This window comes from Pan troglodytes, chromosome 3 (assembly GCF_028858775.2).
Source record: "Pan troglodytes isolate AG18354 chromosome 3, NHGRI_mPanTro3-v2.0_pri, whole genome shotgun sequence".
Classification (NCBI taxonomy): domain Eukaryota; kingdom Metazoa; phylum Chordata; class Mammalia; order Primates; family Hominidae; genus Pan; species Pan troglodytes.
Window position 1 is genome coordinate 99,820,583 of NC_072401.2, and position 27,949 is coordinate 99,848,531.

At 33.8% G+C, this 27,949-nt stretch overlaps 1 protein-coding gene across 16 annotated transcripts in view; it reads left to right on the forward strand.

Moving 5' to 3' along the window:
• RAP1GDS1 (Rap1 GTPase-GDP dissociation stimulator 1) overlaps window positions 1–27,949 on the forward strand; it is a 173,675-nt gene that overhangs the window by 114,035 nt on the left and 31,691 nt on the right. For all 16 annotated transcript variants that reach the window (XM_001165560.7, XM_054683209.2, XM_016951900.4 and 13 more), the window contains 2 exons: window positions 11,028–11,156; window positions 23,591–23,716. In XM_001165560.7, the coding sequence (XP_001165560.4) occupies window positions 11,028–11,156; window positions 23,591–23,716 (255 nt within the window). The remainder of the gene's footprint in view (window positions 1–11,027; window positions 11,157–23,590; window positions 23,717–27,949) is intronic.

Genomic DNA, 27,949 nt, shown 5'->3' on the forward strand with positions numbered 1-27,949 from the left:
TTCAAAAGCATCACTATTTCCAATCCAAAGCAGTGATTGAGTCCCATAATATTATAGGGTATCCCAGTGTGTAGAGAAGTGTTCTGAGAAAGAAGATTATAATTAACAGCATGTGGAGTGTACAGTCTAACTGTATAATATATATATTTTTTGAAGAGTAGGCTTTTTTCTAGAGCTCAGGCATTCCCAAGAAATAACTTAGAGACTTTAGAAAGCTATATTAACTTTTCTCTGAATATTATTAGACAAATGGTCTTTTTCTTCCTTTATTTCAAAAGCTGCAGTTTGCAGCTTTTAAAACTTATCGAATAAAAAAGACATAATCTTGAGTATTTTTAAGAAACAAATGCGAAACTTGTAACTATCATCATCTTTCCTCTACTTCCTTTTTACATTTTGTCTGTCATGAGTGTCTTAATTTGTGAAGTGATTCTTTTTCTTCTAATGTTCACTGAAATTATGTCCTTTTATGTATGTTTGGCATAATTATTAAAGCGTCTTTATTGTTTTGTCCATTATTTGCTTTCTCTTTTCCTTAAAATTTATGTTTGAAGACTTAAATATTACATCATCTTTACTGACTCAGATTGTTTGGTATTGATCATGTGTACCTAGATAAGTCCCTGAAACAAAAAATAACAGCTTTTTGAAACTCAGGAGGCACTTTCTATTAGCACTAATAAGTGAAGTTTCTTTTTATATGTATTTACTATGTAGAACATCAGTATACAAGACTCTGCTAATTTATAAGTAAAATATTGAGTGACAAATAGCTTTTTCCTGCTGTAGTAGTAAAGTTAACTGCCTTGGACCCAATAACTTAAGCCTTATCTGTAGTTAGGAAGTTATTGTTCTTTAGCTGTATGTATAAAATGTTTAAAGTGTGCTTATAAAAAAAAAGTACTGAGAGTGGTCACAAAAATCCACCAACATAGTTTCCCTGAAGAGAATATTTTCAAATTATTTATTAGTCTCAAAATTGAAACTTAGAATGTCTTGATTCAGAAGCTTCCTGTTCATACAGTAAAACTCAGAGCATATCCACTTTTTAAACCCATTAAATAAGGAATAAAACAAGTTTCCTAAACACATGCAAGTCATATATGTTATGAAAATATTCAGTAAAGTCATTTTTGTACCATTTGCTAAAGCTGTATATAATTCATAATTTATCAGTTTCAAAAGTTTTAAACTAGCTCAAGACTCTATACCTCTAAGCTATAAGCTGGATATATACTTTTGTTTCCCTATTGGTGAAGCAGTTAATACTCAGGTAAGTGTAGAATAATCTGAATAGCAAAAGTTATAATTGCTTAGCCAAAGAAGTTGTATCAATAATGCATAAATAAAATAATATTTAAATAACACAAAACTTTAGTAAAAATCATTTTAAATTTATCCATTTTGGAAAAAATATACATGTTTTTCACATGGCGAAAAAGCACTCTTTGATTCTGTGGCTCATGAAAATAGCCTGAATATTTGACAATTATGGCTGTAGAAAAGCTTGTTGACACTTTGACATTCAGTTTGAGGGAATGTGTTGAACTTGCTGTTTTTTTTTTCTTCATTTTGTTACAACTTTAGTTATTCTATAATCCAAGGAACTCAAACCTTTAATTGTAGGTATTTTAATCTCATTAGTTTGTTAAGTTATCTGTTTCCTAGCTTTGGTTACCCAATGCCAAAACATTGCAGTGATGACTGAAAATTTTGTTCAGTCATCCAGCTGTTTTCAAATATAACACTGTTTTAGCACATAGGAGTTTGGAAAATTTTCATTGATTGACTTTTTCTGGATACTTATTATTGTCTAAAATTTTCATTAGCAAATTCAATACTTGGAAGAGACACATGTTATTGGAATGCATTTGCTTCATTAAATAAGTTAGAACCATTACAAACTCTTTCCCACTATGTTAGTTGATGTTCCTTATCTACGTATGATACATGGTGGCAGCAGTAAGGGGCATTGAAAACACACTGGTAGTAACAAGTACCAGATCTGTAATTAAAAATTTCCCATAGGTGGTCCACAAGCTTGTTGAGTCTGCATTTGTACACTTGAATTAATTGCACGTTTGAATAGAAACAAACCAGTGATCTAAAGCAAAGCACTAAAGACCAGAACACCACCTTGTTGACAAATCTATTGGTAGTCACCATTGTTGTAAGTAGATGTAATTAATCAATAAATATCTCATGGAAGGTGTAATTGAGGGTTTAACTTTTTCTCTTAGTATTGTTGTGCTAGAGACACAAATAGAGGGAAAATTCTATTATAACTCTTAAAGAAAGTGGTAAATGATAAGCATTAAACACTAAAGTTACTATTTTACGTAAGCTATGCCATAAGAGAGAAAAGTAGAGGCAATTGAAAGATGCCATCAGGAAAGGAAAAAGTATCTTCTAAAATTATTAACATATGCAGTCTAGGCTTCTTCATCTGACCTATATTTTATATATACATGTATGATATGTGTATATATGATTTCTACAAATACAGCCGATTTTTCTAATATTTTAATTACTCCTCATTATTGAAAAACTAATTTCTCTTTTTTTGTAGTTCCTGAAATCTCTCTGAGATACCTACATGATAATTCTTATATTTATTTGTCGCATGGGCTGATGATAATTAAGCTATGGTTGAAGGGAGGCCATGTATGTAATTTGGGAAGTGTAACACCTGTGGCATATTATTGAAGCATGACAACTGAGTTTAAATATTAAGCTCATTGTTTAAATTCACTTGTTTAAAAAAGGCCTATACTACTTCTCCCCATATTAAAGATTATTTAATGTGTAATTAATCTTAGCTGCTACTTTCAGTCAATAGCAACAATTTCTTAGTTCGTAATTAAAAACTAAAAAGCATGTTGGCCTGAGCTGCATGTTTATCCTTATGTTTCAGTATTACAATACTTTATTACGGGTGAAAAAGAGCATTTCCTAGATGTTAGATGTTTAGAAAAATGATTTGCTTCACATGAGTGAAGAACTATTTTTAAACTTTACTTACTGTGGTTACAAGCTAATTAATAATTTATATATTTCCTAAATAGTAAATTATTTTTACCTTACTCTAAGGAAAAAGAACAAAACAAAATGTAAAAGGTAAAATTGTATCTTTGCAATTTATTATCTTTTTTAAAGTTTTTCTTCTTTCTCAGAGATCCTTGTTCTGATACTGTCTTTTTTAATGAAACTAATTTTCCATCATACTACCTTACATGTATTTTATTTTTCCCTCTATTTATGAAGACATGGGAGATGTACATTTAAGTTCACATCTTTTGAAGCCCAGTTTGTCACTTTTTACTCCAGTGAGTTAAATGAAGTGTGTTGAAGACTTATTGGGCAGCTGAAAAGTACTTAGGCTTTTTTATTCTTTCTTTATTATACTAACTGTTGTTCTTTATTTACTGTTCTCTTTTTTAAAAATTCCTGAATTTTTGCTGTTTGTCCAACAGCTTTCTAGTCAGTTTGCTGAAGAAGGTTGCTTTCATAAAGTTCTACCACAAGTGTTATTTTAAACAAATTGTTTCACTAAAGAATAGAGCAGTTAGTTAGTCTGGTGCCTCTTGCTAATTCAACCTATTAAATTTGACCAATTAGACCAGGTTAGCTTTTAGTGATAATCTTCCTAGACTATTTCTATGATAATGCTGTTACTTAACGAACAGGCTGAGAGCTTGATTTTCAGTAGAGGTGTATCAAATACACATTTTGGTCTAATTCCACATGGTCAAGTATTGGCATTTATATTCAGCTTTGGCCATTAGAGAATGAACTTCTGAATGTAAGAAGCTGAAATTTTATCTTAGAAAAATAAAATTATTATAGTCTTTTTGTCAGTAATTTTAGCAGTCTAATACTTAAAATTTGGCATTATATTATTACAGGAATAATACTTTCTCAGCATTGTTAGCTTCTAGATTGCTACTGCGATTATGATAATGCATTTAATATCATAATACCACATAGATGCCCACTTAGCTGAGGGCAGTGAAAGGGCAAAATATGTTTGGAGTTGCTCATTCTCTAGTATGGTTTTCTCATTTTTATTTGCTTTATGTCTGGATTGAAGATTAATCATAGCCGTTATCAAATATTATTTTCAAGATTTTTCTCATTGTGAAAATTTGAATTGGAAAAATTGGTTTTCTGATTTTGATTTCATCCTTACAAGATGTGTATCACCATTAATTATTGGTGCATTTTAATATAATAATATGCATTTACATTTCAACTGATAGAATTTCAACATATAAAGCATATAGGCAAATTTTCTCTTTACATGAAATGCTTACCTATATTTAAAAATAAATATTCAGATAGTAACAAGTCTGAAAGACCAGGTCTTTACTGTAAGTGTTCCTATACTAGTTGAAATATGATGATATGAGGCACATAATCATTGATCATGCACAAATTTTTAGGTTCCAGAAATGATGTTGAAGTAAGCATTGAGCTGTTTGGCCTTTGAAAAGCTGAGGCTAAAATCAGAGGTAAATAATAGGTTTTAGCCAGATATCTGTATTTGCATGTCTAATTTAGGCCATTTACAAAGTCCATTCAGAGAGGCACTGAAACCAGAAAAGCATCATGTGTAAATTAACTTTTATAAAGATTATTAATCCTGTTTTTTTAACTATAAGTAAAATCCAGTTAACACTGTACTGCCTATATTGTTTTATTTACTAAAAAATTTTTAAGTCCTACTTGAAAAACTAGAAAGTGAAATGCTTTTGAATATGCAGATGTATCTTGTTAACAGAATTTTTGCCTTGCAAATAACTTCTGTGCAATTTTAAACTGTAAAAACTAAATTACAATAATGCCCCATGGTAACTAGAAAAGTTTTTTTTAAGCTAATATATTCTTTTGTAAAAGAAGGGATTTCTATGTTTTTAAGCCTATGTTTGTAAGATACACATGTTGGGATATAAATTAATTTGGCATTAGCTTAACTTGCTGTACAAAAATTCAGGCTTAAATTTATACTTACTGTAGATGTGGTCTTTATCTCAGCAGTGCTGTATGAAAGCAGAGACTGAATTGGTTTCTCTTAATAAATGCTGCTTAAGCAACAGCTGGCAGTAGTCCTCTTTAAAAAAAAAAAGACCACATTTAACTTAAAAGACCAGTTTTTTTCTGAGATGAAAGCGTAGAGTTTTCTTTAATCAGAATAAACATATCTATAGAATTTTTTTGTAGCAGTATTCATTGTAACAAAAGTTGATCTGTAACAAATAATTAACCTGTAGTAAATATGGGGAAAAATTATCTACTAGATTAAGGCATAATCACTCTAGTTGTCATTATATTGAGAACAGTAAATGAATAAGTTTCTTAAGAATAATAAAATATTTTTACTATCTGTTGATTTTTGCTTTGGCATTTTTTTGTTGTTGCTTCTGTTTTACATCAATTTCACACATATAATTTTGCCATTTATATTTAAAACTTTTACAAAAGGGAAATTTTGCCATGTAGAGACAATTTTTATTTTCAGAACCCAGAAAGAACCTTAGAATTATCTTTTCTAGTTTTTTATTTGTTAGCGACTAGGAAGAAATGTATAAATGTATTGTTTTAAACCTCCAATATTGTCAATATTAATGAATGTTGGCTTTTTTTTTTTTTTTTTGAAATTTCTGTGTATCATTGAAATGTATAATGGGGCTTAAAGCGACAATCTGGGTGCAAAACACATGCATGTTTGATATAAAGAAGGCTTTAAAATAATTGAATTTTAAACACATGTAAGTAATCTAGTTTTTATATCCTCAACACTAGGCTTAGAATAAAGTTCTCCACTTTATAAACATTTGAGTATATAAAGTTTTTAACCACTAATCATCCTCTTGGTAGCCATATTTAAGTCAGTTTACTTTGCAGTGTTATAATAGAGCTAAAACTTGCTTGAACTTGAAGCTCTACTTCAGTTGTATCGTTTCTAATTTTTAATTTTCATATCCTTTTTTGGAAATACAGATATGTCATTAAATCAAAGGTAGTTTTCTTCAGTCTTTATTATGCCCAAATGATTTTTAGCCAATTTGTATTAGAACTTTTCATCAAGAGTTTTATTTGCTTCTTTCACTGTTTCAACTATGCTCAACTCATTTGACTGTAGATGGGATTTTTAATGCAAGCCTGTAAATGGCAATATCATATCATTATACTGTGAATAATATATCTACGTACTAATGTACAGACTGTATTTTGAATTGTGTCTTGTCTTGTTTTTACAAGTTCATTCTTAAGTTCTATTTACCAAAAAGCTTAATAATCTTATAACATTGTCTGTAAAGCCTTAGGAATAAGGTAAACCTGTTATAATCTTCTTAACAAACTTATTTTTAGTAACTTCAGTTGAATCACTGGAATTCTCAGCATACTTTTCTGGACCTATAATCTAGTTATACCAATGTTTTAAACATTAAACTTAAAACTCAGGGGGGAAAAGGTTCCTCAACTTGAGATCTTCTCTCCAGATCTCCATTCTTTGGAGTTTCCATGAGTGTGACCTGAAGAACTTGGAACCATTGAAATTCAAATGTAGGTAGGTAAGTGTTCACACCAGCGCATGCGTTGATTGCCTTATATCTCTTTGTATATGCATCTGTATTGCACCCCCTCAGTGCCTTTCTTCCTCTTCCTCCCCATAGATCATGTAGGGCCTGTGTCATTTTGATATTATGTAATTTCGTAAATCTGTATTTGGTCAGTGTTTGTCTGTGATGTGTGTCAGGAGCAGTTAAAACAGAGTCTTCGGACATTTATCACATTGTGCTGTCTAAAGACTGTCTTTCACACATAAGTGTTTGCTATGTATGGGCCTGGGTTACATTTTTGTGAATTGCTGTGTTTGTTGAGCTCTGATAACATTCTCCTGGAGTTGCTGATATTCACTGAGGGAGGCAGAAGTAGTAGTCTTGCAGTTGCTTCACTTGATCTGCCTAATGTATCTAGAGAACAAGAACTATTTCTAGTTCTCAGAATTTCTTCCTGTTTGTCTTTCACTTAAAAGTCATACTCCTGATAACATTCGTGATACCATGGATGTCAGCTATTATCCTTTGAAAAACATTTGCAAGTTTTCTTTGGGCAATAAACAAAAAAGATGATCAAATGAATCATTTGTTTATGTCAATAAGAATATCAACTTATCCTACACAAACAGGACCCCTACTTAATCTTTTCAAAAAACAGCACCGCCACCTACTGAATTGTAACATCTACATAGTAACTGAAATAGGTAGACTCAATCTGGAATGATCTCTTAGGCTTAAGTAGAGTTTCTTCTCAAATAAGCATGATGAGATATTAGGAGCTTTATTAGTGTTATTTCTCTGAAAATATCAGAGTGCCAAAATCTAGGATTCCTACCAAGCTTTTATCTTATTTTTTTCCTGTTATCACTTCTGCTGAGCACATCATTGAACTTCAGAATATTTACCATGTTTCCCACTCACCTCCCAATCTCTTATAAAAATTAGATAGCCCTGGTGGGCGCTGTAGCTCACACCTGTAATCCCAGCACTTTGGGAGGCCGAGGCGGATGGATCGCCTGAGGTCAGGAGTTCGAGACCAACCTGTCCAACATGGTGAAACCCTGTCTCTACTAAAAATACAAAAATTAGCTAGGTGTGGTGGCAGGGGCCTATAATCCCAGCTACTCGGGAGGCTGAGGCAAGAGAAGTGCTTGACCCTGGGAGGCGGAGGTTGCAGTGAACTGAGATCACACCACCGCACTCCAGCCTGAGCAACAGAGTGAGACTTCGTCTCAAAAAAAATTTTTTTTTAAATTAGGTAGTCCTTTGACACTGGTTCTTAAATTTTGGTCTTATGATTTTAGATGTCTAAAAATTATAGAAGACGTAGAAGCCTTTTTTTATGTATTTGGGTTATGTCTGTCAATATTTACTGAATTAGAAATTTAAATGAAGAAAATATTTAAAATTATTTAGTGTTTCATTTTAAAATAAGAAACCTATTATATGTTAACAGAAATAACATTTTTATGAAAAATATTTTCCCAAAAAAATTGCTGCAAAGAATAGCAGTTTGTTTTACTATTTGTGATGGTGAAGAAAACAATGGCTACTAATACAATTTGGTGCCATTGCTGGTGTTCATGCTAAAATGCCAGCAGTTTTACCTACCATTGCTTTCGTACCATTGGTACAAATGTCAACACAGTGGCAAGAGCAAATAAAATCTTGGGATTTTTATGAAAATAGCTTTGACTTTGTGATCCTCTGAAAGGGTTCCAGGGACACTTTTTGAGAACCATATTCTAGGAGGCCTCTTTCTTTGTCCATGAAGTGGAAATTTATATCAACCTGTTTCTGTAAAAGTGTGGTTTTTTTTTCTCTCTCTCCTCCTCTGGACCTTCATTATACAAGTAGAATGGCAGGCCTGCCAGTCAGTGTGAACAAATTTTAGAATTATTTGAGTATGATTATTGTTTTAGTTAGCATCATAGAAGTAGATAGATATAAAAGAGAGCACCCAGTTGGTCCACAATGAGTTCATCCAACTGGATGGCTTTATATTTTTCTCTTTTGTGTGGTATGTGTGTTGTATGTGAGTATATAATGAATTTGGCTCCTGGGTAGTTAGACACATTTTCACGAAGCAACATGATTTTCATGAATTATGGCAGTACCTACAATGTGCCATTTGGCTATGCTAACTTTTTCTCCCAATCTGCCATAATTTCAAATATTACTGCTTCAATTTGTATGCCAAAGATTGTATTAAGCGCTATAACATTTCTTTACTTTTCACCCCTCTTTTACCTGGAACCAAAATTTGTAACATTGTAAAAGCAGTCCAGAAAAGTGATGGATATGCCAAGTTAGCAGAACATGAAGAGCGTTATCTTCTAAGTGGTATTCTTCTGTTATCTTCTCCATAAAATGTGTTATTCCTCTGATGTCCCTGGACTGTTGGATTTTTTATAGTTTGTACCAACAGAACTGAGGGGGTGTGTGATGCTTACATATATGCAGACATATAGTGGAGTTTGACTCACATTCAATGCATGCGCTAGTGCTCACGCTTACATACCTGAAATTTAATGATTCATCAGCTCTGCAGTATTTGACAAAGTAGTGAAAATGAATACATATATAAATAAAAATACTGCTAAAGAACAAGGATCTTCAGAGGTGACCCTCTAGTAAAGAGCCCTATCTACTGGTAAGTAACCTAAATAATTTCTAACTTGGAAAGCTCCTTGGTGCATGATTATTACAAATACTATAACCATAATGCAACTATTCTACCAATATAATATAGATATAACACTATTGTGTAAGTAAGTATTTTACCTTTAAGTGTTGTGAATTATTGCTAAATTTCATATTCAGAAAAAAATTTAACATCAAAAGTATAAATACAGATTACTTAGTTGAGTATATTTTAATTCTTATCTCCTTTTAGATTTCATAACTTCATTACAAAATTTGAAATTGTTTTATTAGAGTATTTGAACTCTAAGCATAAACTTCCATTTTTCCATGTTTATTTTTTATTCTTATTTTGGTAATAGGCCCCTTTCTATTATAGATGGGCTCCCACAACCAAACCAGATAATTATCTGTAATTAGCCAGTCATCAGTTTTCAGGGACACTAAGCCTCTGTTGACTATCTCCTCATACTTCACTCTAAAAGCAGGAAGAATTAACAACAAAGACCACCAGGCAATAATGAACTGGCATGTGAGATAGCTCAACTCTGTATGTTCTTTTCTGAAAATCACCCACCTGCTTATCTATAGATTAAGAACTATAAAGAGTAATAAAAAAAATTAGCAGGCCAACCCTGCCAAGGGATTGGAACTATGAGGAACGTGTTTTTGTAAGAAAGAGTTTTGTCTTTAGATTGCAAAGAGAAATAACTTAAAAGAATTTGGGGAAAATTATTAGCTTGAAAATGGCATGTCATTTTAAAGAGAAAAAAATTTGTTTAGTCTTTAGATTGCAAAGAGAAATAACTTAAAAGAATTTGGGGAAAATTATTAGCTTGAAAATGGCATATCATTTTAATGAGAAAAAAATTTTTGAAGAGCATTTCTGTATCATTGGATGAACCAGTTATGGACAGTTATAGTGTTTTGCATAAACACAGGATTTTTTGTATGTCTTTCTTAGCTTATTCTAAGAGGTGGTACTTTTGGTGTTCATTTTTGGTTCATTTATCTTCAACTTTGCTACAGGTATTCTATTATTATTGTCCATGAAGAACCCTTGTGGAAATCCAAGGCATGTTTAGCACTTCAAAATCAATTAGTTTCTTAGAAAATGAAGGCAAGCAATGATGACAAGGCCATGTTAACCTCATTCTCTTCACCTCTCTAAGCCAGACTTTCCTCTCTCTTACTGAGATGATCTGTCACTATAATTAAATAAAACTTTAAAAAGAAAAATATTTTAGGTAACTTTTTTTTCTGGTACATCTCTTCCTAGCAGTCATCAAGAACACTCTGGTTGCAAATATTCAGAACCAATCATTTTTGTGTATTTATTAAATATTTTTAATTTTGTATTATGAAAAGTGTTTTTAAAGGATTCTAAGATTTTTTTCTTTCTTGGTCTTCATTAAACTTGCTACTTTTCTCATGCTTTTCATATTCTGTGATTTCCTGTAATGCAAATGTTACTCTAAATTTTTCACTCAAAAACTAATGGTAATGTTTGTTTATACTTACTAAAAGCCTGCTTTTTAATGGTGTAAGACCCCATTTAAAAAACTAATGATTTGATATAGTCTTCAAACTATTTTTATTTCTAAATGCCTTTTGGTTATTCAAAGGATTCAAAACTAAACTCTTCTGAACTAATGTTTAAAATGTTCAACACAATCATATGAATGGACTTCATTTTCTATTACTGTAATTTAAATAACTTTGAGTTTCCAATAGGGAAAATAAGAGGTGTTTTCTTCTTATAATGTTCATTTGACATGTCAACACTTTCTTTTCTGTTGTTGTTGTTTTTTGTTTTTACAGATTCGCTTCAAGCTCAGCTTATCAATATGGGTGTTATTCCTACCTTAGTGAAATTACTGGGCATCCACTGCCAAAATGCAGCTCTTACAGAAATGTGTCTTGTTGCATTTGGTAATTTAGCAGAACTTGGTAAGTCTTAGTCATGAACCACAAATGTAATTAACTTATTAATGTGCTTACAATAAATTTTTCTGAGATATTAAGAAGCTAGAAATCCATTTAGATTGTATTAGTTTATTTTTTGAAGCATTTGAGATATTTCCATCAATATTTTAAAAAGTAAATCCAATTAGATCTTACGATTGCATTGTTTATAATGAGAGCGTTTTATTTCCCTAATAATTAATTTTACATATTAATGTTTAAAGCTCACATTGTACATTATGTAACAGAGTTGAATATTTACAGTTGTCTCCACTTGACTTTAATCTTTTTACATGAGGGATGGCAATTGTATGTCCACGGGTAAAAATAAGATTGAAATGTATTGCATAGTGGCTTGTGCCTGTAGTTCCAGCACTTCGGAAGGCCGAGGTGGGTGGATTGCTTGAGCTCAGGAATTCGAGACCAGTCTGGGCCCATCTTTACAAAAAAATACAAAAATTAGCTGGGTGTGGTGGCTAGTGCCAGTAGTCCTAGCTACTCAGGAGACCGAGGCAGGAGGATCACTTGAGCCCAGGAGGCAGAGGTTGCAGTGATCCGAGATCATGCCACTGCACTCCAGCCTGGGTGGCAGAGCCAGACCCTGTCTCAAGAAAAAAAAAGAAATTTATTACATTTCATATAAATTGCATTTTTCTCAGGTAAAGAGGAATCTAACGTTAGACTAAGGTTCTTCATCCTCTTTTCATGAAATCTCAAAACATGGCAGAGGACTTTTTTCTATGAATATATGTGTTATAGTATTAGAAAACAAAATCTGTGGAATCCTTGAAATTCAGAAGGCAAACAAAACCAGACCAATGCTGGAAACACATCCTAGTCATACCACAGAGGAGGAGGATGGCCTCAGCACCTCCACCTCTTCATTTTTCTCTTTGTTATGGATTACCCTTTCTCCTTCCCCACGCCCCCACCTTCTTATCTTCCTTCACAACCCACAATCATGTTAATAATAAATTATTATGGGCATAGTGAAATGAAATGGTGTTTTGTCGTAGCTAAATACCGTAGTTACAACAAACAAATATATCAATTCTGTTACGTACCACATTCTATAAATAAAAGCACGAAGTCACTAATCTTGGTTTTTCTAACTAACTGAAAGCTCATCTTGATTTTAACATTTTACTTTTATTTTGTCTTCCAAGCAAAGGGAATAGAAGTTATTAAAGTTATTTAGTAAAAGTCATTCTTACTCAATGGGTCATATCCCAGTATTTGTGAATGTTTCTCATCTTCTCTCTTCATCTGCTTTTTCTTTTTTATACTAGCCTAATTAACACATTTTTTCTGTCATTCAAGTGAGACCAAGAATAAAAGTACATTCATTTAGTATTTGACAAAGTTATTCTTTTCCGTGATTAAAATGGAATGTAGGAGTTTGTGTTCAGTATGGTTGGCAGAAATAAAACAGAAATTGTGTTATAATCCGTTACTGAAAGTGTAACAGAAACATGATTGGTTCAAATCTTTCTTCACTTGCCTTCGGTTTTATGAAAATCAAAGAGTGCAGGTACTTTGCTGTTACATTTTAATGTTCAGCAGTTTCTAGAACAGCACTGTCCAATACAGTAGCTACCAGCCATGTGGCTTAATGGGCATTGAAATATGAAGTCTCAATTGAGATGTGTTCAGTATAAAATACACAATCGATTTCAAACACTATATATGAAAAATATAAAATCTCATCAATATTTCATATGTGGATTGCATGTTGACATGATAATTTGAATATATTGGGTGGAATAAAATATTAAAATGTTTACTTTTTAACTTTTTTAGCACATCTTACTAGAAAATCTAAAATTATATATATGGTTCCATTTTTGGCTCTCATTATATTTCTGTTGGACAGTGGTGCTCTAGAAAATGAAGTGCAACAGAATCATCCTTCACCCTGTTAAGGCCCTCCCTTTTGAAGTTTTAGGAGAGTACATAGAAGAAAGCAAAGATTAATGAAATTTATCTCATCTAACTTTAAGGAAAAGTCAGTACAAAGTAAGGAAATTACAATAATCCTTGGATAGGCTGTGCTGAATAAGAACTTATATAATTGTAGTTGTTTGCTGAGGAGTATTTCATCCCTTTATGGTTTTGTGTCTAAATCTTGTAAATGCTTCAACATTAGGAACTGTGCAGAACTCCTGCTTGACCTCGTGAGAGGAGAGTTGTTTGTTACCCCAAGAAATAGTCATCATCCACTTCTCAAATGAGAGTCAAGGAAAAGTATTAGTCATTATTACCACCTCTTATGAAAAGAGCATAACAAGAACTGTGGTAATGGAAGAGGGTGGGCTTTGAGTTCAGTCACAGGAGTTACAGGAGTCTTTTTTTTTAAACTTTAAGAAACTTATTCCATGTAGTATGTCCATATAAGGAGTCTTATATTTGACAGTAAAAGAAGATCCTGGATCTGTATCAAACCTTACTCACCTTTACAGCACCCGTATGAAGTAAACTGGGCCTAATCCTTACAGTTAACCCAACCCTGTGATTTATTTAGTAATACTAATTTAGGATCATACATACAGTCAAGAGCTTCTGTGAGAGGAAAATTCATTTATCTAAGTTACGAACACATGAATATTGAAGTATTTTAGAGTTTAAGACAAATAACTTACATATTTGAACCCAAATACTTCAATATGTAAATATTGGTATAGCTCTTGCTGTGTGTTTAAGACATTATAATAATATAAATATATTAACATTTCTCCAAAAGTGCCTTGCATAAACCCAGATTCCAAATTGTTCACGTTAGGGCAATAGTTTTCAAACTTTTTGACTATGGCCCATAATAAGAAATACATCTTCTTATCACCACTTATTGTATTACACACCTGAAACTAAACAATACTTATTATCCTTAACATATTCAGTGTACTCTGAGCCTAAACTGATCACATGACTTAGTGGATCTCTGTCTGGCTTTTGAAAAATACAGCATTATAGGATTTCTATTATTCATAAATCGTTTGGAAAGCAGTCTTTTGTATTAGAGAAAAATAATTCTTGATGTACAGTCTTTTTAAAAGAGAACTTGAATTCTCACACAAAGCATCTTTAAGTGATGATAGTTCAAATAGTTTAATTTCTGATTTTAGTATCTATAGTTATTTTTACTCTGTATATAATAGGCATAGCTTGTCTTCACAAGTTTAATTAAAACATTTGGTTTATTCAACTTTTAAAAGTCATTAGGCAATTAAAAATTTTAATGGATATGTCAGAAATTCTCAGTGATTATGTTTGCTTTGCTGAGTATTTATAAAAGTTTTTCTTACATAATAAATATATACTTGCTAACTGATGTTTTAAAGTTTCCATAATGTACACCATGCCAGCCTGTGCTTTCTCACTAAGCAGTGTTTTTACTGAGCCCTGTGAACTCCAGAGATACCTGCAAAAGTATTGTTGGAAGAGTCAAAGGCAGGGAATGGTTTAATATTTAATCCAGTCATTTTATCATTTGGGAAAAAAGTGAAAGGTTTTTCAAAAGCTAAAACCCCAGAAATAAGCAGAAGTATTTGCCCTATAGCTCTGTCGGTCAACTCTGTTAACCAACCCTTTTTAAACATAGATACTCTTTAGGATAGCCAAAGTTATCAACCATCCACCTCTTACACTTTCCAGTCTGTGCGTCTTTTGAGTATCTCAATGGATAGTGCTTGCCACATATTATTAAATGAATAATAATATGAATGACCCAATCAATACTGTAATATCAGTGACATTTGGGAAATGGGAGTGTATGAATCCATTTGCACTACCATAAAGGAATGCCCAAGACTGGGTAATTTATAAAGAAAAGAGGTTTAATTGGCTCATGGTTCTGCAGGGTGTACAGGAAGTGTGGTGCCTGCATCTGCTTCTGGTGAGGGACTCAGGAAGCTTACAATCATGGCAGAAGGTGAAGAGGGAGCAGGCGTGTCACCTGGTGAGACAGGGAGCGAGAGAGAGAGACAAAGGGGAGGTCACAGACTCTTAAACAACCAGATCTCATATGAACTAACTCACCTATCACCAAGGGGATGGTACTAACCATTCAAGAGGGACCTGCCCCCATTATCTAATTACCTCCTACCTGGCCTCACCTCCAATATTGGAAATTACATTTCAACATGAGATTTGGAAGGGACAAACAGCCAAACCACATCAGGGAGTTTTCATTGGACAAATAAGGAAAAATAATATGAGGACAAAAGCAGAGCACTGTATACTGAGGGAGCCCTGGCCTGGTAGGAGAGAAAAGAGGTAAGTAAAGAGTTGCAAAGACAACCTTGTCTACCTTGCTGATTTCTCTGGTATACAGGGAAAATAAGCGATTGAAAACAGTTTGATACAAGTTGCTGTGCTAAGATAGCAGATTTGTTTGAGAGGCTGCGTAGACCACCTCTATTCAGCCTAGTCTCCCCCAGTCTATGTTAAAAGATAAATATGCAGCTAATTTAGTTCAGCCCAGGTTCATACTATAATTTCAGTGGTTACTGCCCTACTCCATTTGGAGGAAGAAAGGATAAGAGAAAAATATGTGTATCTAAGACTTCTCGAGTTTATATAATGAGTCTGTTATGCCCATGTAATAGCTAGGTTGTATACATCAACACGGGAGTGGAACATGTATGCACCAGAATAATGTTTCTCCTTTCAGAGTGAGCTTTCTTGCCTGTTAACAAGTAATGTATTTTTATTGACTCGTGTAAATATCAAGTGTTTAAAATTCATGTCACATACTTCTGAATGACATATTACTAAATGCTACAGTTACTTTTTGTCAAAATGTTTTTAATAAAAGTGTTAAATAACAAATTTGTGTATTTTTGCTGACTAGTGATGAGATGTAATAGCTTAAAGATGAAATGGAAATAATTTAACAAGTGCAATCTATTTCAGAATTGGGACAGAAAGGAAAATACAGCTCTGCTTTAATAAGTTTCATAAATTTTACAGGATTAAAGATGTTTTCATTTTTTCCCTAATAATGAAAAAAAGATTGTTTTCCTCCTGATTGTTATTTAGGCACAATAATATTAAAGAGAAATTGGCCTTTAACCCAACACTCTTTAATATAACCATGGAATTTTTTTTTGTTCTCTTCGAGTCCCAATGAATGTGTTTACATAATTTTTCATACTTAAAATCATAGCATGAATATGGTTTTAAAGTATGCATTCTTACATTTAACATGGCATAAACAGAATGAGACTTTGCCTCTTTTAAAATTTTAGTTGGAAACTAACTAAAACCCTTCAGTAAAGAGATTTCTTCTTAAAGGCTTAAGACCTCAAGAATTGGGAGCCCAAGGCAGGAAGATTGATTGCAGCAGGAATTTCAAGACCAGCCTGCGTAACATAGTGAGACCTCCCCCCGACCCACTCTCTAAAAACAAAAAGCAAACAAATAAGAACAATCTCAAGGGAAGGGAATAAAAAAGAAAAGCAGGAGAGAGGATTGTACGAGAATATTTTGGGACCTGGGAAGAAAGGCAATAACTTACATAGCAAACCTTTGACATCTGAATCCTGGATAAGAAACCAAGAACTAACCAGTTTGCATTTCACAGTCTTCAAAAGGCTTGGGATTTGATGGCATCAAGATTTCTAGACCCTCTTTCCCATTTCACACCTTGTGATGACTACCCCTTGCCTATCCAAGGAGAATGCTATGCTTCTTGTCAGGATGGACGAAAAAGAGGGTTTCTTGATGGAGGATATCACACTAAATTGAAGTAAAAGGTACCACAGTACCAATCCATAAACAGATTAAGTGAAATCTGAATGCCGAGAACCACAGTTTTATTGCCCCATTTGTCTCCCAGAACGTAGACTTAAAGTTATTTATATTGAGGGTTCTCTACAAAAGGCCAGCAGATTACCCTATAGGGAATCTTGCAGTCAACAAGACTACTCGTACTCATAGCTCCTAATCAGTTTATTATTATTATTATTTTTAGTTCCTAACTTCATCAATGGCAGACAGCTCAAGAGGTGAGGGCAATCTCTAACATGGAAGATAAATAGAGAAAAGCAACAGTACACTTTTCTTAAGGAGAACAGAAAAGAGCTTGAGCATTAAGAATAATTGCTAAGATGAAAGACAAAAATTGGAGAAATAGTTGTACGAGTAAAGGAAAAAAAAAAGGAGATAGAAAATAAAAGAGAAAATATAAGAAGATCAGACCAAGAGTATTAGAAAAGTTAACAGAGAGGAGGAAATTGCCAAATAAGTATCACAGAACTGAAATACAAAATTTCCTGCATTGCAAATATCTGTCAAATAAATGTCCTAAGGAATGAAAATACACCCAGACCATAGCGCATCAATGTGAAATTTTACAATGCTGAGGACAAAGAACATCTTACAAGCTTCTAGAGAGGATGGGGGAAGTAAAGTTGAATACAAAAGATCATGAGTCCGTGGACATATGTCTCAAAACAACATTGGCAGCCAGAAGAAAATGCAATGTTGCCTTCAAAATTTTTAGGGAAGCCAGATCAATTAGGCAAGGAAGAAATAAAGGGTGTCAAAGTTGGAAAGGAAGAAGTCAAATTGTGCCTGCAAACATGATCTTATATCAAGAAAAACCTACAGACTCCACCAAAAACCTCTTAGAACCAAAAAATGAATTCAGTAATGTTGCAGGATACAAAATCAACATGCAAAAATCAGTAGCATTTCTACACACTAACAGTAAACTAGCTGAAAAAGAGATCAAGAAGGCAATCCTATTTACAATAGCTATAAAACATATAGGAATAAACTTAACCAAGGAGGTGAAAGACCTACAAGGAAAACTACAAAACACTGATGAGGGAAACTGAAGAGAATACCAGCAACTAGAAGGACATCCCATGCTTATGGATTGGAAGAGTTAATATTGTTAAAATGGTCATACTATTCAAAGCAATCTGCAGATTCAATGCAATCCCTGTCAAAATACCAATGACTTTTTTTTTTTTGTGGAGATAGAAAAAAGTAGCTTAAAGTTTTCATGGAACCACGTGTAAAACCCAAACTATAAAACTAGTAGGCAAAAACAAAAGAGAAATGCTTCAGGACATTGGTCCAAGAAATGTTTATGAATAAGACGTCAGAGCACAGGCAACGAAAGCAAAAATAAATAGGATCATATCAAATGAAAAAGCTTTTGCAAAGCACAGAAAACAACAGTGAAAAGAGAGGCTACAGAATGGGAGAAAATATTTGCAAATTATTCATCCAACTGGGGATTTATTCCAGAATATCCAAGGAACTCAAACATCTCAACAGCAGGGTCTCACTCTGTCACACAGGCTAGAGTGCAGTGGCCACCTTAGCCTCCCAAGTAGCTGGGACTACAGGCGTGCACCATCATGCCCCATTTGTTTTTGTATTTTTTGTAGAGACAGGGTTTTACCATGCTTCCCAGGCTGGTCTTGAACTCCTGGGCTCAAGCAGTCCACCTGCCTTAGCTTCCCAAAATGCTGGGACTATAGGCGTGAACCACTGTGTCTGCCCCAGTCCCATTTTTAAAATGGGCAAATTATCTGAACAGATACATCTCAAAAGAAGATACAAAAATGGCTAACCAATGTATGATAAAATGTTCAGTATCACTAATCTTCAGGGAAATGCAAATCGAAACCACAATGACATATTATCTCACCCCAGTTAGGATGGCTATTATTAAAAAGACAAAAGTTAACAAATCCTGGTGAGGATGTGGAGAAAAAAGAACTCACACTGGGAGTGTCAACTGGCACAGCCACTAGGGAGGTTCCTCAAAAACCATAAATAGGCCAGATGTGGTGGCTCACACCTGTAATCCCAACACTTTGGGAGGCTGAAGCAGGAGGATCACTTGATGCCAGGAGTTTGAGACCAGCCTGGGTGACATAGGGAAACCATCTCTGCAAAAAATTTAAAAATTAGCCCGGCATGGTGGCACAGGTGTATAGTCCCAGCTACTTGGGAAGCTGGGGTGGGAGGATCGCTTCAGCACAGGATGTTGAGTCAGGTTGCAGTGAGCCATGATCACACCACTGCACTCCAGCTTGGGTGACAGAGCAAGACTCCATCTCAGTTTAAAAAACACACAAATAGAACTACTATATGATCCAGCTGTCTCCTTACTGGGTATTTATCAAAAGGAAAGGAAGTCAGTATTGAAGAAACATTACACACCCATGTTTACTGCAGCACTGTTCACAATAGATATGGGATCAACCTAGATCCCTAAATACATGAAGAGGTAAAATGTGATGTATATATATATATATATATATACACACACACACACACACAATGGAATACTATTCAGCCACCGAAAAGAATGAAATCCTGTTTTCTTGCAACAACATGGATGGAACTGGAAGACATTATGTTAAGTGAAATAAACCAGGAATAGAAAGTTAAACACTGTATGTTCTCACACATGTGGAAGCTTAAAGTTGATTTTATAGAAGTAAAAAAAAAAACAAAAAAAAAAACAGGATACTAGAGGTTGGGAAAGGTAGCAGGAAGAGGGATAATAGGGAAAGATTAGATACAGAAGATACAAAATTACAGCTAGATAGGAGGAGTAAGCTTTAGTGTTCTGTACCACTGTAGGATAACTATCGCTAACAATAATATATTACATAGTTTCAGATAGGTAGGGGGAGGATATTGAATGTTTCCAACACAAAGTACTTGAGATGATGAATAAGCTAATTACCCTGATCTGCTTACTATTCATTATATGTAACATCACAGTGTACCCCATATACAATTATTATTTGTCAAATAATTAAACTTTTTTATTTTTTGAGGGAAAATGACTTCCAACATAGAATCCTATACTCTGTCATACTATCAGTTAAGTGTGAGATTATAATAAGGATATTGTCACACATGAACATCTCAGAAAATTTCCTAAATACTTTTATCTCTGGAAGCCACTGGAAGTTGGGTTCCACCAAAACACGGGATTTAAATGAAGAAAAACTACATAGGAGCTGAAAACGAAATCCAACAAGAATCCCAAGTATTACAGTGATGTTATCGTCCCATGTGGCATGCTTTCAAGGAGCAACCAATCCAGTTTGGGTTAGGTCAAAAAACTGGTGGGATGGTGCTTAGGAGAGTTCTTACAGGAAATGAAATTGATTAATATCTAAAGTGAATGCATTAAGATTAGACAACTGCTGGAGTGTTTGGAGTTGCATTAATAACAAGCACATAGCTAAGCAAATGAGGAAAACATTATTCCAGGAAAAATGAATTAGTGTATTACTGAAAGACAACTAGTGATATAAACAGAATTACATATAATTAGAAAGATGGAGAGTATGGTGAACACAGGAAAGAAAGAAAACTAGTGTTTCGTCTTTCATAGTAGAAATTTGATCAGAAATGCCAATTAAATAAACTAGCAGTACAAATATGTAGTTTAGATAATACGTAAGTAAACAGTATGAAGTAGCTAAAAGAGCTTTATGTATTTGTGAGGAAGAAGAAATGGAGGAGAGGAAACTGGAGTCTGCTGATAATAATAGTATTAGGCTAACTCTTTAAATTCATAGCGTTTTAATAAAAATAAAACCTTAGTAAATGAGGCTTCTTGCCAAAGGCCTGTTGAGGATCTATGGCACTTAATTGATAGATATGATGTCCAAATTATACTTCATGCTGTCTTTTCACTCTGTTCACCTGCAGGTTAAGTACAGATTTTGTTCTATAATTCCTATATTAATAATGGTGCATAATTTCCTTGTACTGGCAAACAGATCCTGAGTTACATAGCAACAATGATTTGGTTTCCTTTTATTAAGTGTTTGGAGGAAAAGAATGTGGATTGGAAGGAATAGAGTACCAACACTATTATTTTAAAGAAGAGTAAGAACATGTAACTAGATGAATGATGATGTCTATATACTTTACCTATGATTTTATGTTTTTGAAATCCATCTCACGTGGACAATTCTCTGAAGCAGAGGGATAACCAAAAAAGTTCCAGGGATAAATCATCTCTACTTATTTTTTATTTATTTTTTTTCTTTTTGGGACAGAGTCTCACTGTGTCACCCAGACTGGAGTGCAGTGGCATGATCTCTGCTCACTGCACCTCTGCCTCTCAGGTTTAAGTGATTGTTGTGCCTCAGCCTCCTGAGTAGCTGGGACTATAGGTGCATGCCATCACGCCCGGCTAATTTTTGTATATTTAGTAGAGACCGAGTTTTGCCATGTTGGCCAGGCTGGTCTCAAACTCCTGGGCTCAAGGGATCTGCCCACCCCAGACTCCAGAAGTGTTGGGATTGCAGGGATGAGCCACCATGCCCGGCCTCATCTCTAAATGAAACCTCCTCTTTGGTTGGAGTGTGCTGACATTTGCTGAATGTGGTCTCAGAGGGTTTCAGTATCTTATTGGAAAAGACACCCTACCCTTACTTTTTTTCCCCCTTGGCATGTGAAGTAAGAGCTAAAGCCGTAGTTTTTTGTTACATTAAAGAATCATACTTAAAGTCTTGGAGTGGATTTTTATCATTTTGGAATAGATCCATTGACAATGTGCACCAAAGCAGTGTAATGAAATGTTGATCAAAACTGTATTTAACCATATTAATGTGTGTCTCTCCTGTTAAATTTGCAATATTTCTTACTTGATAGTAACGCAAGAGATTTACCAGAGACTAGCGAGCAGAATGTAACCCTGATAATTCATTTACATGTTCATTTACTCATAAATAACTTCATTTTGGACACCTGCTTTATACCAGGGACTATGCTGTGCACTATGTTTCTGGTGGTTGAAGCAGTATGTACTGCCCCTGCCCTCAAGGAGCTTATAGTTTAGTGTGTAAGATGGACATTTATTTTAAAATAGTTTGCAAATAAACTAACATAATTACAAGTTATGATAATTGCTAGTATGAGAAAGTAATAGAGTAAGGTAAGGGATTAAATTAGAAGCATCAACTCTAGGTGGGAAAGAGCATTTTCAGACAATCAGTATTTTCAAAATGTCTACCTCCTACATACACATTATACAGTAGCTTTCTCACGACACTGCTGGAGGATGCTGCCATCAAAACAAAACAGATGAAAGAGAAAAGGCATAGATAACAGGGTATCTAGTACAGGAAGGAGAGATAATGATAAAGATAACCCAGGAGGCCAGCTGTGCTACCAGAGAGACCAGTGTATATTAGATTAGGTCAGAATTCACTGAAAGAAACTTGTAGAAAAATTAATAGGATACTTAATGCAACCAAAGACATTGAGAGGAGAATTGGAGAGAAATGGAATGGATTTGGGTTGGATTTTGGAGGTAGATTGACAGACCTTGGTGATTTATTAGATGTGGAAGTTGAGTGATAATAAATGAGCAATGACTCCTAGATTTCTGCCTGTGCAGATAGACAGAGTGTTCATATACTGAGTTGAGGAACCCTGGAGGAGGAAGATTTCACAGTATGTCAAAAGCCCCTTTTTGGTATTGAGTTTAGAATGCTAGAGAGATACTCAAGTAGAGGTGTCAAATGGGCAGTTAAATAGCCTGATGTCCAGAAGAGGGTTATGAATATTTATGTTGTATAAATATCAACACAGAGATGCTGTTTGGTGCTATGGAAGAGCATTGGATAGCCTCAGGTGAGAATAAGGACTGAGAAGGTAAAGCAAAGGATGAATCCTAAGGAACTAGAATTTATACAGGTCTTGTGGAAAAGGAGGAACAATTATAGGAGATTGCTAAGTGTAGAGGCAGGTAGGCCAAAACTAGTAGATTTAGTAATGCATGTGAGTTGAGAGAGTAGAGGCAGTGTATGTAAACAATGTTATCAGAAACTTATTTGTAAAAGCAAAAATGAGATTGAATGGTAGTTGATAGAGGTGAACTAGGGGGAGGATGTTTGTTTTTAATATTGTTTTATGTGAGAAATACCAAAGTATATATAAATGCTGATCAATGGTGAGGCTGTAGGAGAGGTTGGAGATGCTGAGAGGCAGGAATGAATGAAACCCCAATTACTCATGCAGAATTAGTCTTCAATAGTAGATATGTCAGGACCAGTGTAGAAAACATTCCACTTTAATGATACTAAAGATAAGTCACCTTTAATTCATCCATATAGAATATGTTATGAGAAATTTTTCTTTGACTAAAATCCTTAAAACTATGAATTTATGACTTAGTAATTTTGTTGTTGCTGTGGTTACTAGAGAACCTTTTTTTATAGCTCAAATATAATTGGGTCAGAACATTTTCTCTAAAGCCTTAGATATTTTTCCTTTTCAGGGACATTAAAAATGGATTTGATTGTTCCCATATTTAAAGAGTATTTGTATTTATCAGTAATGGTACAAAATAACTAAGTATTGAAAGTATTAGAAAACAGTTTCTGGACTTTATTTGGTTTAAGTTTTTCTTTTTTATTTTACAGAGTCAAGTAAAGAACAGTTTGCCAGTACAAACATTGCTGAAGAGCTAGTAAAACTCTTCAAGAAACAAATAGAACATGATAAGAGAGAAATGATTTTTGAAGTTCTTGCTCCATTGGCAGAAAATGGTGAGAAACTTAAATGCACCTTTGGATTTTTGATCATGTATGCTTTAAGCTTTTTTCCTAATATTATTTAATTGCCAGCCATTTGACTCAAAACCATTCTTTATTAGTGATATGTTTTATTTTGCATATCTCTAACTTTAGCTATGTTATCTACTCCATAGCTATATCTACATTGGCCAAAGCAACTTTCCAGGTTCCTTTGATTTTAAAATCTTAGAAAAGATACTTCTGTAGCTAACACATTCTTGTGCCATTCTGGAAAAGGCAGCTGAGAGGCTGAGCTCTGCTTCTATACACTTGTAAGGCAAAGGGGATAAAAGTTGGAGTCTCAGGCCTGCCAACAGTGAAGATACTGGTTAATCACTCCCTTCTTTGGGCATAAAAATCTTAAGAGATGCATCATAGAAATAAGAATGAATCAGAAGAAACAAACTATTCCATATTAGTAATTTTTCAAATATAATGTCTAACACGTACTCAAAGAGGATCAGATATTAATACATAAGACAAAACACACTGTAAGCAAGAGTAGGCAGCAAATCTTCAGATACTGGAATTATTAGACACTCATTCAAAACAGGTGTGCTTATTGTGTTCAAAGAGGTAAAAGCAAGCTTAAATAATTCAGAAGGAAACTAAAAACTATTTTTAAAAAGTGGCATAGCAGATTTAAGAATGAAATAAATGGAAATTTCTGAATTGAAAAATACAACCAAAATTAAGAATTCAGTGGGTGGTTTAATAGCAGATTTAATAGATACTGTTGAATTAAAGAACCAGTGAACTGGAAAACGGGTTGGAAAGAAATCCAATATGAACTAAAAGGAAAGAAGAACCCATTTACATAAAAGAGAATAAGAGGTCAGAGGAAAAAATGAGACATTCTCATATGCAGTTTTTGGAGTCCCAAAAGGAGAGTAGAGAAGGTGGGGAGGGGAGTGTGCAGAGGCAATATTTGAAGAAATTTTGGCAGAGAATTTATCAGAAATTATGAAAAATGCAAAGATCCAAGAAGCCCTTTGAACCCAAAATATGATAAACAAAAGTCCACATCTAGTTGCCTCATACTGAAAATGTAGAAAACCAATGACCAAAATCATTATCTTCAAAGTAACAACAGTTTGGCTGACAGCTACCTTCTCAGCAGCAACAATGAAAGCCAGATGTTATAAATGTGGTTTGTCAGAAGGAAAATGATATAGATGCAGGGGAGAATAAAGACCAAAAAAACCGGTAGATATGTAGGTAAATCTTATAAACATTGAATATATTATTTTAAAAAAACTTATTGTGAAGTTTACAATGTACATTTATATGATTTAAAATATACCACAAACTGAGCATATAAATAAGAAGAAAGGTAAAAGGAGTTAGAGTCCTAAGACACTTGTGTTGTCTGGAAGACTCTGGTTATTTAGTCACTTTTAACTTTTAAGGTGACTACTAAAGTAATTTTTAAAAATGATGTATAGCTGCAGAACAAATGGAAGGGACTTATGGAAAGGTTTTTTAATACCCTAGTAATGCAAAACAAGAAAAAAGAGGAAAGAAAAAGGAACACGAATCATAGAGGACAAATGAAGCATAAATACAGTTTTAAGACACAGTATTTCAGTAATTACGTTAAATGTGGCCTAAATGCTCTAATTAAAAGACCATTTGTCACTTGTGTTTTAAAATAAATAACTATACTACTTAAGCAATACTTATTAAATATGAGATTTAAAAGATTGAGAATAATAGGGTAGAAAAAATATACCAGTGAAACCTAAGGAAGGCTGGGGTAGTTATATTAATATCAAGTAAAATAGATTTTAAGATGAAAAGACTTGCTAGAGATAAAGAGGGTGACTTTAGTAATAAAAGGTCCAATTTACCTAGAAAAACAATAACCGTTATACATTATCCCAAAACATACGGAGCAAAAACATTCAGAACTATGAAGAGAAACAGACAAATCCACAAATATTGTGAGAAATTTTAATACCTCTTTCAATAATTTAAGATAGAAGAATAAGGTTATAGAAAATTTGAAAATGATTAAGACAATTGATTTAATGGACCTATTTTAGAACACTTCAACTACAGAGCTCTTTCAAGTACATATGAAACATTTAAGAACGTGTATACTTGTCATGAAAGAAAGAAATTTCAAAAGATTGCTATCATACAAAGTATTTCTTTGACCTAAGTGAGTTGTCTAGTAACCAATTATAAAAAGAAAACCAGGAAATCGCTGTATGTTTACATGGTAAGAAATATACTTCCAATACCTCAGAGGTCAAAAAAGAATTGTAATGGAAATTAGAAATTTTTCTAGTAGTGAAAATGAAAATGCTATATCTCAGATCTTACGTGTTACAAGTAAAGCCCTATTCAGAGGGAAATTTTTTGCTCTAAATGCTTATATTAGAAAAGGAAAAGAACTAAAATCAATGAGCCCAGTATTCATCTCAGGAATTTAGGGGAAAGAAAATATAAACCCAAAAAACCACAAGGTAATTTTTCAACCCTCACCTTCCAATTTGTGTGAATATGCTCATAGTAGTCTCTGATAATCTTTTGTATTTCTGTGGTAGCAGCTATAATGTCACCTTTATTGTTTCTGATTGTACTTATTTGAATCTTCTCTCTTTTTTTTGTTAATCTAGCTAGTGGTCTATTAATTTTATTAATCTGCACTTGTACTCCCTAAATCTACAAAAAAAATTTTTTTAAGTAGTTAACTGGAATAAAATACAACAATGTTAACAAAATCCATGAGTAATATATATTCTTTTAAAAAGCAGAAGAAAAGATAGGGTATCAACCTAAGTGTCCATCAGTGGATGAGTGGATAAAGAAAATGGGGTGTGTATACACACACACACACACACATAACATGGAATACTACTCAGCTATAAAAAAGAATGAAATAATGTCTTTTGCAGCAACTTAAATGGAACTAGAGGGCATTAATTCTAAGTGAAGTAACCAAATGCCACCTATTCTCACAAGTGGGAGCTACGCTCTGTGTACACAAAGGCATAGAGAGTGGATAGAATGGACTTTGGAGACAGAGGGAGGGAGTGAGATGAGGGAGTGAGGGGTAAAAAACTACTTATTAGGTACAGTGTACACTATTCAGATGACAGATGCCCTAAAATCCTAGACTTTGCCACTATACAATTCATCCATGTAACCAAAAACCACTTGTACCACTAAAGCTACTGAAATTTTAAAAAAATAATAATAAGCAGAAGGAAGGAAATGTAAAGAGCTGAAATAAAATGGAAAACATACAGTGCAACACAAACATATAATTACTGCAGTTGAGTCTGAAAAGACAGTGGAATTGGTAAACCTGTAGTGAGATTAATAATGAAAAGAGAGAGAAAGCATAATTAACCAAATTAAGAATGCAAGAGGAGGAGACCTTACCGCAGGTCTTACAGCTATTAAGAGGATATTATGAACAATTTGATGCCTATATATATATATATATATATATATATATATATATATATATATTTTCCCCCCCACAAGATGGAGTCTCACTCTGTCACCCAGGCTGGAGTGCAGTGGCACCATCTCGGCTCACTGCAGCCTCCACCTGGGATGCAGCCTCCACCTCCAAGGTTCAAGCAATTCTCCTGCCTCGGCTTCTCAAGTAGGTGGGATTGCAGGCGCCTTCCACCACGCCTGGCTAATTTTTTTATTTTTATTTTTAGTAGACACGGGGTTTCACCATGTTGCCCAGGCTGATCTCAAACTCCTGACCTCAGGTGATCCACCTGCCTTGGCCTCCCAAAATACTGGGATTACAGGCATGAGCCACCGTGCCTGGCCTGATGCCAATATATTTTAAAGTATGACTGATACAAGAATAGAAAAGCTGAGTAATCTTACCTTAAAAATTCTTCCAGACAATAGGAAAAGGAAATATACTTACCAATTTATTTTAATGAGGCTAATGAAACCTTTACACCAATTCCCAACAAAGACAATACATGAATGAAAATTAAAGGCTAGTCTCACCATGAACATAGATCCAAAATTCCTCCTAAAATTTTAGCAAATTTACTCTAGTAATATATTAAAAAATTAATCACACCAAATTGCATTTATTCTGAAAGTGTAACACAATTTAATATTTGCAATGCAACCAGTATAATTCATCACCTTAAAATATTTAAGGGGAGAAACCATGATCTTCTCAGATTTTAAAAAAAGCTTTTCATAAAATTAAGTGTT